This window comes from Megascapheus bottae, chromosome 8, assembly GCF_031878675.1.
Source record: "Megascapheus bottae isolate mThoBot1 chromosome 8, mThoBot2.hap1, whole genome shotgun sequence".
NCBI lineage: Eukaryota > Metazoa > Chordata > Mammalia > Rodentia > Geomyidae > Megascapheus > Megascapheus bottae.
This window is the reverse complement of record NC_143516.1, coordinates 57,706,458-57,717,003: the sequence shown is the minus strand read 5'-3', so window position 1 is coordinate 57,717,003 and position 10,546 is coordinate 57,706,458. Positions and strand designations below refer to the sequence as shown.

Below are 10,546 nucleotides of genomic sequence, written 5' to 3'. Positions count from 1 at the left end.
GCTCCTCCTCTGCAGCCACCAGCATGTCTTGACCCCCTACATTCCAGAAATCAGGGGTCAGCAACTGTGTGCCCCACTTGTGAAAAGCTGTTGACCTCTGGGAAGGAGCTTGTATGGAAGCAAGTGTTAATTTTCGGAATGTGACTGGTCTTGATAGCAGCAACCTCACCTCATCTCAATGTCCCTCGGAATGTTTTCCAGGCAAGGAACCTCAAACTAATCTGTCATCACTGGTCAACAGTGCAAGCAGTTCATTCTTATATCCGTGCCTTTCTCTCCTGGACCTGAAACCAAACATCTACCCTCCCCTCCTCCACTGACCACCAAATTTTCATGTGTTCAACATTTGTCAGGGCCTTCATCTTCGATGACATGGTCAACACAACCAACAAATTATATTTAACACATGAAAAATGAACAAGCCCATTTCTCTCAGCTTTGTAACTGAGAGAAACAGAATTGGAGTTTGAGTATGCATGTATTTTTGAAACAGTATTTATAGACACCTAAAATAATAATTCTCCAAAAATCATAAAATGTTTAATAATGCATTTTAATATAACTTTAGGTACTTTTTAATAAAATACAGACATAATTATAATAGCAATGCATGTATATCATGTAACAGTAAAAGGTTAGCCTTTCAAGTGAGATGGTGATTATTTACAGTAAAATCAAAGAAAACAGTATTTGTTCAATATTGGTACATTTTACCAAAAAGGATTAATAAAAAATTCTACTCCTGTTGTGTAATGTCATCTCAAATCGCCAACAGCAAAAGGGGAAATTCTCCATTTACTAATGTTTATCAGTATAGGGCACTGCTTTGCATGTTTTCTCAACATGAAAAATTATCCTCCTTAAATTATTATGCCACGCACTATAGCTAGGGTAGAATCATTCTCAAAGTCTTCTCACAACTATCTGTTCTATTAATCCCAGACAAACAAATCTTACATAACTCTACCTATGTCATGCCTCTTCCTGTTACTCTTAAATTCTAAAAATGAATATGTGATTTTCAAATCAAGTATTTATGAACTTCCCAATATCTAGAAACAGACTCTCCCTGCAAAACTTCTTTCCACCACAACGTTGCCTTAAGTATATGTAACTATGGTATTGTTAAAAAGTAAGTCAGGAATGATATTCTTTTCCGACTAAACTAGGAATAAAGCATGTTATTCGGAACAAAAGACATCACATTCCATTTGTTAAATACATGAAATGTAGTAAGTAGATGGCACACACATCATTTCAGTTTCTCAACAGAAGGGCAAAGCATTATTGGCCAATTCTATTTCATTCACAATAGGCTAATAAACTTCCTTGTTTTGTACTTGTAAGCCCTGTATGCATTATTCAAGGACTTTTAAAGAGCAATGCTGTTTTTCATTTCTTCAGCTCTGAGGTTAAAAAGTTTGGGGTTAAAAGTTTTATAGTTCCTTTATCATAATTAGTATCTTCCTCCTCAATCCTCCAAGAAGAGTCTTTATAGTAATGGGCTTTGGCCTTTGACTACACCCCCATAAGACAGATTGCTTGGAGATAACCCTCTGGAATTCCCTGCAGTGTTAACACCATAAAGGCCAAAAATCTGTCTGTTTAAGAAAGAGTCAGACAGAGAGATAAGGAGAAGGAAATGTTTCAATCTATAGGAGTTATGAGACATAAATAAGTAGTATAAATGACTTTTCCTTACTCGTGGCTCAGGAAACTTCAGGCAAGGAGAAAATTACCCTAACTGGAAAATCAACCTTCATAAAAACCTACAAGATAGTTGACAATATTACTCTCGACTTAAAACATTTCTCACTGGAACCAAACAATCTGAGGAGGATTTATTTACTTCTTGTTATTATTCATCATTATATATCCCTTCTCTGGTTAAAAAAATTTAAAAATGTTTACAGAACATGCTTTAATAGCCTACATGATAAATTAAGTAAAATGAGGGAAAATACACAAAATACTTGAAATTTATTTTTTGCGAATGAATAAGAAATTCCATGTCCAACAGAAAGTGAAAAAAGTCAAACTTTTTCTACATACCTTCAGAAAATAAAAATTGTGTCATGAATTTTTATGGACCTAAGGTCTATTAATCTGTGGTAAATACAAATAAGCAAGAATAGAAAACTAATCCTTCATGATTACAAATACCTCAGAACTAATACTAACACAATGAGCTTTTCCAGGTTTTCATACTAGGTCCAAGAGTAACAAAAATCACAGATCTCTACATGCTGGTCCATCACGACTCAAGTATGAAACTATTCAGAGCACTTTTTTTGGTAAATTAAGTACAAGTCTTTGCTTAGTATCACTGTCAAATTTTCCATTTAAATTCTGATTTTGAAAGAGTAAAATTTTACCTAAGCAGACTATACGTGTCAATGCTCTGCACAACTGGATAAATCAGTCAGAGGAAAAGTTTCATGACACTATCTGCGATGCATATACAGTGCACACATTTACCATAGATAATTACAATCTCACCTTGAGACAATCAAGGTCTTTTGTGAGCCTTCATTTTCTAGTGTATGTACATTTTACAAACTATAGATTGTTTCTTCCCATACAGCTTGGCAAAACAAGAACTAAGAAAATACACTGAATTCAAATGCAGTTTAACTTCAGGGTTTCATCAGACCATATGTGCAGATACTTGAGATGATGACAGAGTTAAGCTTCCTAGGGTCCTGGAGTCAAAGAAACTCTGCTGACCCCCACTGCTAAGCAGGTGCACTCCTTCCACAGGGGGCAACATCTGCCGATCAGTCATGGTCCCACTCGGTGAGGACCCCAAGAAACTTCCTTGAGAAGAGACAATTTTCTCAGGACTGGCAGCCAGTTTGGGGGATGTGGAGAAGTTATATCCATACAAGGCACAGGGGCTGTGTAACCTGAAAGTGTTATAGGACCCTTGATGGGTCTGGTTAGTAGCAAAGGCGTTGCTGGAAGGTGATGGCATGATGTACTGGAGCTGGGGAGACATCCCAGAAATCTGCATTGACAAGCTGGTCTGTGGGCAGCTAAAGGCGTCCCCATCAGTGCCACTCATGGACATGTTCATGGAGGTACTGCTGCTCACACCCACATACGAGGGAGTCCTGGGCGGGGCAAAGGTCTCATTGGTCTGGTTGGTGAGCCTGTTGTATGTCTCGGCCAATGATGTGCTGTACCGGTTGAGAGTGAGGCCTGAGCGGGCACAGGCAGAATAGTCAGCTGGGGCCAGACTACACAGCTGGCTGGTGTTGGGCCCCAGGTGGAAGGCAGGAGAGGAACATGAAGAGCCAGACAAAAGGTGAGGGTGAGTGGCTGGAACACCATTCCCACTACCTTGGAGTAAAGTGGAGGAACTTGCATTGCCTATAAAAGAAGGTGAAACATAAAGAGCCATCTTTACCTTTTAGGTTGGTGAATGCATGGTAAATACAGCTTGCTGCAAACAGTGAGAGGCTATTGGAATGGAAAGGAGATGGTCTCAGGGGCAATGAATTTATAATGTCATTAAATTCAAATGGAAATAATTTAAGGGCAATTATCTTCTTAGAAAATGATGCATTTTGTATTACAAAAAAAAATAGAACTAGAACCACTACAACTTTAGACATTCTCCCTCAATTAGCTTTCCCACAGCTTTCTTATTTATAATAAATTTCGGAAATATTGAATGTACCAGAAACTGTATAAAACATTGATTTGACTTCTTGTTCCCCAAGTTTAATTATCCATATTTTTGGTGGCACTCAGGACCTCATGCTTTGTTCGGCTGGGAGGTTACTGGTGAGCCACACCTCCAGCCCATTTTTTTGTTGTTTTTTACTATTTTTAGGATGAATTCTTTCCTTCCAGCCAGTTATGAGCCTGAGCTGCAATCTGTCTATTTTAGGCTGCCCATTGTTGATGGAATCACAGGAATATTCTGCCACATCCAGATTCCCTTCCATGAAGATAGAGTTTCATGGATTTTTCTGCACATGCTGGTCCAATACCACCATCCTTCTAATCTCAGCCTACCATAGCTTGGGTTGACAGGCAGGTGCCATGATGTTCCACTAAGAGTAAAGAAAGGGCCTCTGAAACTTTTCAGCTTAGGCTATCCTTGATGTAAAATCTTCCTATTCTCTGTCTCCTAAATAGATAGGATGATAGGCACAAGCCATTGAAACTGTCCGTAATAAGCAATTCTTTTATGTTTTATGTTTTATCCCTTTTCTCAGCAAAGCTTATTCTGGATCAGTATATCTTCTTACAAAGTAAAAGAAGTAACTCAAAGGAAAGAGCAGAACCAGTCCAAGGCACTTCCCACAACAAGCATATCCGCTTTTCTCTGAAGCTTGGCTGCATCCTGACTATACCACCTTGGTCTCAGCAATGTAGGAAAGCAATAGTCTAGACAACTTGAAAATCTCATTTACAACCAGAAAACAGGTTGAAGAACCACATGCTAACATAAGAGCAAAGGTTCAGAGAATAAACAATGCTGTGAAAATAACAGGGTGGTTAATCCTTTGCCTAATCAATAATGGCGATAGTCCCTGATTCCCCATCTCCACACTGGCTGGCAGAATGATGTTTGCCACTCTCAGGAAACCAAAGGGGAGAGGAGAATCCCAAAGGATCTAACAGGTTGTAAAGCCTTCATTGTTCTAGAAGTGATATTTTATATATCTTCTCAAAATAGTCTAAAAGATCAATACAACCAATTTTAATAATCTAAAACCCAGCATGTGAAAGTCTCACTAGAAGCTACAAGGTTCCTGGTTCAGGAGCAAGCTGAGAGTCCACACTGAGCAGGCCAGAATAAACGCACTTCCTTCTTCTCTGAGAAACACAAGCCCTGGGCTGTGGAAAATATTCAGAAAGAACTGAATGCAAGAGATCTGCCCAATCTTCTCAGCATAGATCCAAAGACAGAACCCTGTTAAGAGACTATTCTGCTTTAAAAAAAAAAAAAAAAGCCTGTTACCAAGGGGTGGATTAGAACCAATATCTGCAATTTATACTTGGCCTTAGGGACCCTAGTCCACTTCTAATTAACATGTGATTTCAGAGTGAGGGAAGGTCATGAAATACATAGAAATTTGAAACATCACAGATACAACTTACACTTGACAACTATTTTTCATGCACTATCTCCATAACTATATAGAAAAGAAATAGAGGAAGAAAAATGCTGATGATGAGATTACTGTTACAGATAGATATAAAGTGTACATTTTGTAGTGCTTGAGTCTTTAGGCAGGAACTAGCTACCTCTATGAGCAGGACACGTTATGAATTACCTTGTTTGGGAATTCCAGGGATGTCTTCAAATGTGAGAGTCCGTAGTGAAGGCCTCCAGAATGCATATGACTCCACCAGGGCTTCCAACCCCATTCTAAACAGCACAGTAGGGATTAGGTTGGATAAACAAGGTTAGTTAGGAGCAGCTGGAGCTTTCACCAGTAATAAGTATCTCAGAAAACATCACCAGTATTGAGAGTAGTTCCACAATGGCAGGATGGAATGTGCCACAGGCAAATATATACATATATATATACACACATATATATGTATATGTATGTATATATATATATATATATGAGAGAACACCTACCAGTAGTGTTAAGGCACTGAAGGATCTAAACCAGCATGGAGGGTAAAAATGTCCTTTGTGATAAGGAGCCCAAAGAGAGTCTGCTCAGGCTGGTGTGAGCCCAATGTTCTGCTGTAATCTGGAGCATTCCCCCTCCTTCCCTCAGGACTTCTTCCCCTGGGCAAGATGGTTGCCACAAAAGTGATTTCCCATAAAACCCTAAGAGATATTTCTATCCATCATTTAGTACTTCAGCTGCCAGGACAGGGGAGAAGTAGAAAAGAAGGCTGATTTCTGTTCAAGGATACAATCTCCATCACCACCCAATCTAGCAGGAAGATGATCCCACAGAGTTATTTTGTGCCTGGAGTTATTACAATTTCTTTTGGTAAGTCATGGGGCTTGAATATAGGATCTAGGTACTGCCTCTTTGTGCTCAAGGCTAGTGTTCTACCACTTGAACCACAGCACCACTTCCTGGAGTTAGTATTAACATCACAAACCAATGTAAAGCCCCAGCACGCTTAATGCATTAAGAGTTTTCCTTTTTAGTCGGTCATGGGTTTGAACTCGGCCTGGGAGCTGTTCCTGAGTTTTTCAACTCAAGGCTACTGCCCTACCCCTGGAGTCACAGCGCCACTTCTACTCTTCTAGTGGTTAATTAGAGATAAGAGTCTCACAAACTTAGTGCCCAGGCTGGTTTTGAACCATGATCCTCAGATATCAGCCTCCTGAGTAGATTACAGGCGTGAGTCACCAAGCCCGGCTGAATACTTTTAAAGAGGCATATATATGCCCTAAAACAAAAGCAACTATTCTAAATGCTTGTAAAAAGAGATTTATACCAAGTGATTCAGTCTTCCCTTCCTTATATCAGGTAACTAAGTCTTACAGGTTCTGGGATTGAGGTCCTTCCTGTCCCTAACCATTCCCAAAATAGACCAAGACCTAAGCACCTCTCAATCATCTCAGCCTTATTAAATTCAGTATAGTTTGGAGGTGAAGCTCAATGGCTGAGTGTCTGCCTAGTATGTTCATTTCTAGTACTGAAAACAAAAATGAAAGAAAATGAGTGCTTCCTGAGGTATCCAATACTACTTTAGACATTTCTTATGATGATTACATACTCTTAGTAATTTCAACCCAGGAGATATCTCCTCTGGATTCCCTAATACCCACAGTCATGAATCCTGAAACTTCCCCAGAGCCATGCTACCTATAAAGCATGGCAAACTCTACAAACAGTAGAGAAGTTATATATACAGATAAGACTATTAGACACAGTTGTCCTAATACGTTTTGTTGTGGTACTGTAAGACAAATTCTTACTAAGCAGACCAGGGTGGAATTTAATTTGTGATCCTCTACCTCAGATTCCTGAGTGCTGAGATTATAGGAATGTGCCACCCTATCCAGTTGTGTAGAGGTTTTACTGAAATTTGTTGTCTTAGAATATGCATTTTGTCTATTTATTTATTTAAATTTATTTATTTATTTAATGTCCTTCCATAATGAGGAGAATGCCTATCTCATCTCAATGACAGCTATGCATGTGTTTATATGGGCTAGCATACATGAACACATCCTCTCATGCTTCCACACTAGGACCTGACTCACCTCCTCAATCACAAATTAAGGAAGCAGCACTATTTATGACAAATGTAACTATGGGACTGCAACAGGATGTCAGGATACAGAGTGGACCTGTAACTTATACCTGGACTCCCCGGTAATTTGGCTCTGATGTATAGTCATGTCACCAAGTGGATTATTCAATAGTATGGGCACTAAATTAAGATCAGAAGTACTGGGTTGTGAGTGTGTGTCACTCAAATTTATTGTGATGTTAAGTCAGTTTCTTAACCTCCCTGGACTTCAATTTCCTAGAAAAGATACACAAAGAGGCTCAAACCTCTTCGGATTCTAAAGCTATTTCATTCTAAGTGACACGTTTTTTAACTTGTAGTTAAACTACAAATCCAGTCCAAGATCATGCCACCCAGTCATCTTTTCTGTGTACTTCTGGCCAGTTTGGTGCACCCTATCAGTCTCAATATACAGCATGTTGCCTAAGATTATATTTCTCAATGAATTAATGAATGCTAGGTGCTGTTTAGCTGATCATTCTTATTTACATTATACAGATAGTAAATTTTTATGTCTTCCAAGAAATACAATTTTTAATAGAAAAGACTGTTCATGCAGATTGATAAAAATTCTATTCATCACAATGAATTTCAATAGCAGTACTTTGAAATAGTAAAAGTATTCAGAACAGTTAGTGAGGGGAGTTTATAAGCATAATTAGCAAGAATCTACTGAAATAAGAAATTTATTAACAATAGAAATGCTCGATGCTGCTTATTTGCTTAAGCAGTATAAACTTTATTGAGGCAATTCTTTGAGCTTCCCAAATAATAAAAGCCTAACCATAAAGAGATGATCTGAAGGTGATAGATTCACAAATGATCTGATATGGAGCTATTGATCTTTTTCCCAAGGCTGCCTTTTCACACTCCTAGTTCCAGAAAGGATTTCAGATATTTTGCAGGAAACAGTTATAAAATATTTATTAGTTGAATCTGGACTTTTGTTTAAAAAGCCTTCATTTGCTGCAGTAATGGAGACTTTTCTCCATCTAGTTAAAGAAAAGATGAAAGGCACCTCCTGCAGGAGAGCAGCCAAGGCGATAATTTATACAAGGTGCTTTGAACAACTTCCACATTTTATCACCACCCTAATTTATGCTATCAAATGGCCGAGTTTATTTAGTAAAATGGTTATGTTTTTCCTGAAGTATTTAAAGAGAAGAAATTTTTGTACCTTCCTGAGTAAAAAATTTTATAGGGTCAAACCTAAGGCCCGACTGAAGAATGAAACTATTCTCAGCACATAAATTCGCTCTCACGTAGCAAATGTCTTGCAGGAGAGCTTTTAAGAGCCGAAGCTACTGATTCATATAAAATAGGCTGCAGAGTCATAAATAGCCAAGAAAGGATAACTTTTAATTAAGGAAAATTGTTTTATAAAGTTTGAACCATCCTAACTCCATGTTCTTTTCATGTCATGCTCAATTTATTTCCTGTATAAGGAAAAATAAAAACAGAATTTTGTTTTAAAAAGCAATTAAAACTACATAACAGATTCTTGAGTAATAAAGAAATATTATAAACTTTTTCTCATGGACTTTCCTTTTATATTTAATATATAAAAGAAATAATATCTTTTTATATTCTCCAAACCACTGCATCCTTAACTTAGTCATACATATAATTTAGGCTTTTTAAAAAGTAAAAACAATATGTGAGTCAAAGATGTTAAATTCTCCCTTTTCTATCAGTGTGTCTTCTGTACTTATCAGAGGCATTTAGATCAGAGCTTATAACAGAGAGTATTGATTTATAAATATTTAGCATTCTATAGTAACAAGTGAAGAAAAAAGAAGCAAGAAAATTATTTCATGAGGAAAGAAATCATTGAAACATTAATTTACTAGCAAGAACATTCACCAGTAATGATGTACTGTTTAAATACTTGGAAAATAAAAAGTTTAAATTTTAAAAGAGTGTTAATTATAACTCATTGATATATGTTTATTTAAAAATTACAAGTTTCTTAAAATGATTATAATATTCATTTTATTTTCAAATGCATGTCTACTGGATACATATTTTGATACATGTATTTATTGTTTAATGATGAAATCAGGGTATAAACAATGGACATCATGTCAAATATAAATTTAATTAAAAGCAACTCTTTAATAGAAGTAGGTTATACTGTTAATATTTAGTAACCAAGAATGGTATCTTTCAAGTCATTACAAGTTTTAGTAGAGTTGGGCAAGAAATAGCAATGACCACTGGATGCCATACCTCCACATTTCAAAAAAAAGCCAAAAGGAAAGAAATGCTCCAGTACTTTTTACCTCACTCTATCTAACCACAGGAAAAATCAACTACTATTTATTACCAGTCCTGGGGCTTGAACTCAGGTCTAGGCACTGTCCTTGGACACTTGGTTCAAGGCCAGCACTCTGCCACTTGAGCAGCTTTTTCTGTGTCTGTGGTACGAAGAAATTGAACCTAGAGCTTTGTGCATGCTAGGCAAGCATGCTAGGCAAGCACTCTACCAACAGGCTATGCTCCTGGTCCCACTACTACTGATCTTTTTATTGATTAAATTTAAATAACCAGTGTTGTCTTTTCGTTATGCTGCACCATCTAGAATTCTTCCCCAAAACATGTTACATGTATTTATTACCTCATTTTTACTTGTGGAAATGTCAATCACTGTTCTTATCTAAAACATACCTTAAGTGTATTTTAAATTTATTGTTTCATAAATGAACTGATGGTGAAGCTGTGGACGGTTAGGTGTATACTCTTGCAAAGCCTGAATGTTGCCCTCTGGTAGTTCCTGTGAGTTCTAGTGAGTTCTATTTCTGCTTGATACACTGAAACCAATCTTAGAATCTCAAATCGACAAATTATATTCTAATAAAATCAATGTCATTAGCGGGGCAAGGTGGCTTATGCCTGTAACCCTAGCTACTCAGTGGCTGAGATCTGAGGATCTCGGTTCAAAGCCAGGCCCGGCACTAAACACCTGAGATTCTTACTTATCTCCAGTTAACCACCAGAAAACCAGAAGTGGGGCTGTGGCTCCAGGGGTAGGGTGGTAACCTTGAGCTGAAGAGCTCAGGGACAACTCCCAGGCTCAGAAGTAGGGTGGTAGCCTTGAGCTGAGGAGTTCAAGAACAGTGCCCAGGCCCAAAGTTCAAGCCCAGTACAGACAAAAAAAAAAAATCAAAGTCAAATTCTACCAAAGCATTTTTCAAGGTAGAATTGGAGTTACCCTAAAAATTCTCTTCAGCTACCTCTCTAGGTTAAGTGATCAGCTAAGGTTTCCAAATTAGTTTCATTTGCACTCAAGTTCAGAAACTACACTCAAAAGTTAACC

The 10,546-nt window shown here is 37.7% G+C and overlaps 1 protein-coding gene across 1 annotated transcript in view; it reads right to left on the bottom strand.

The window, feature by feature from the left end:
* Positions 1 to 622: 622 nt before the first annotated feature.
* The window catches only part of Tbx18 (T-box transcription factor 18), a 31,903-nt gene continuing 21,979 nt past the window's right edge, over positions 623 to 10,546 (bottom strand). The window contains exons 7-8 of the mRNA XM_090337717.1: positions 5,292 to 5,386; positions 623 to 3,372 (exon numbers count right to left, since the gene is read on the bottom strand). Coding sequence (XP_090193843.1) covers positions 2,648 to 3,372; positions 5,292 to 5,386 — 820 coding nt within the window. The 3' untranslated portion in view covers positions 623 to 2,647. The remainder of the gene's footprint in view (positions 3,373 to 5,291; positions 5,387 to 10,546) is intronic.